The sequence below is a fragment of the Sinocyclocheilus anshuiensis genome, unplaced genomic scaffold (genome assembly GCF_001515605.1).
Source record: "Sinocyclocheilus anshuiensis isolate Anshui unplaced genomic scaffold, SAMN03320099.WGS_v1.1 scaffold454, whole genome shotgun sequence".
Lineage (NCBI taxonomy): Eukaryota > Metazoa > Chordata > Actinopteri > Cypriniformes > Cyprinidae > Sinocyclocheilus > Sinocyclocheilus anshuiensis.
Genome location: NW_015548217.1, coordinates 2,847,088 through 2,848,688, shown reverse-complemented (window position 1 = coordinate 2,848,688; position 1,601 = coordinate 2,847,088). Strand labels below are relative to the sequence as shown.

The 1,601-nt window shown below is 32.7% G+C and overlaps 1 protein-coding gene across 2 annotated transcripts in view; it reads right to left on the bottom strand.

The window, feature by feature from the left end:
• The window catches only part of LOC107654030 (pleckstrin homology domain-containing family M member 1-like), an 18,227-nt gene that overhangs the window by 6,616 nt on the left and 10,010 nt on the right, over positions 1–1,601 (bottom strand). For both annotated transcript variants that reach the window (XM_016440917.1, XM_016440916.1), the window contains exon 6: positions 621–789. In XM_016440917.1, coding sequence (XP_016296403.1) covers positions 621–789 — 169 coding nt within the window. The remainder of the gene's footprint in view (positions 1–620; positions 790–1,601) is intronic.

Genomic DNA, 1,601 nt, shown 5'->3' with positions numbered 1-1,601 from the left:
ACACACATATACACACACACAAAGAAAAACAAGTAGATAAAATTGAAAAAATAGAAAGCTAGTGTTTGTTTTATTTTAAATAATTGTATTTTATTTACCGACAATAACCCTGTTTCGCCACTGACTTCTATTTCTTAGTTTACTCTGAAAAAAATAAAAATAAAAAATACAAACTAAAACCAATAAATAAAAATGAATAAATCCTATAGATATATTTCAAGAAAAAAAATCTAAAGACTAACTATAAACTAATTGTGACTCTCTGGTTTAAATCCCGATCCTACTTGGGGTCAAACCTCAAAGTTCAGTGCATGGAACAACCACTGAAGGCCTTCTTATAGCTATGAAAATTAAATCTAGCACTTAATAACTGTATGTGAAACCAAGCAAAGGGAAGCAGAAGCATGAGTGCTAGTTTTTTTTTTTAAGGTCATCGTTCTGTGAGAAGGAAGTTTAAAAAATTGAAGCACAGTTAACACATTGTAGCCCATAAAAACAGACAGACCACTACTTTTCCCACCACTTTGCAGCTCAGGGCTTGGCAAGTAAAAAGTCTTCCAGTAGTTACTAAGCAAGGCTTAATCAGGCATATGGAAATTCCCGTCTTGTGTCCTTCTTACCGTTGTGTCTCCGGTGCACTACACTAGGTGTTGACTGGATGCCGTCTGGTTCAGAGGTAGGCGTCTCCTGCCCGTTCATCTGCGCGATGTCAATGACGGCATACGCTTCAGAACTGTCCATTTTTTCTGGTTTGTAGAAATCATCCTCTGATATCCAAGATGTGGATTTCTGAGAGACAAAAAGGTGCAGATTTTAAGTGGCTAGAGACGGAAACACCGTCAGGTTAACAACATATAAATAAAAACTTTGTATACAAACAGTTTCAAAGCGGTTTTATATAAACTCTTTTATGATATAATTATGTTTCTGGTGTTGTTGTCATGATTCTGATTTATTTAAACATAACCTGTTAGTGATGTCTCATTTAAGTTCAAATTAGTGCTGTCAAACGATTAATCGCAATGATTCGCATCTAAAACTAAAGGTTTGTTTACATAATATATGCATGTGTACTGTGTTTATTTATGTTTATATAAATACACAAAAATGTTGTTTATATATTAAATGTTTATATTATAGAAGTATAAATATATGCATGTAAATATTTTTAAAATGTATATATTTATATATACATAATAAATATACACAGTACACACATTCATATGTAATTTATGAGGACACAAATGTGTATAATGACATGGGTACTACAATGTACGTTTAAGAGGACACTTCCTGTGTAAACATACTAAAAACATACTAAATGGTGTTTTATGAAATTCAAAAATTGGCAGTAGTTTTCTGTAAGGAGTAGGTTTAGGTGTAGGGTTGGTGTAGGGCGATCAAAAACACAGTTTGTACAGTATGAAAACCATTACGCCTACAGAGAGTCCCCGTAATTTAAACCACAAATGCAAGTATGTGTGTGTGTGAGTGAGTAGATATATCATTCTTTTCACACACATTTTTCATATTTCAGTTAATGTGTATTTACATTTTTACATTTAGTCATTTAGCAGATGCTTTTATCCAAAGCGACTTAC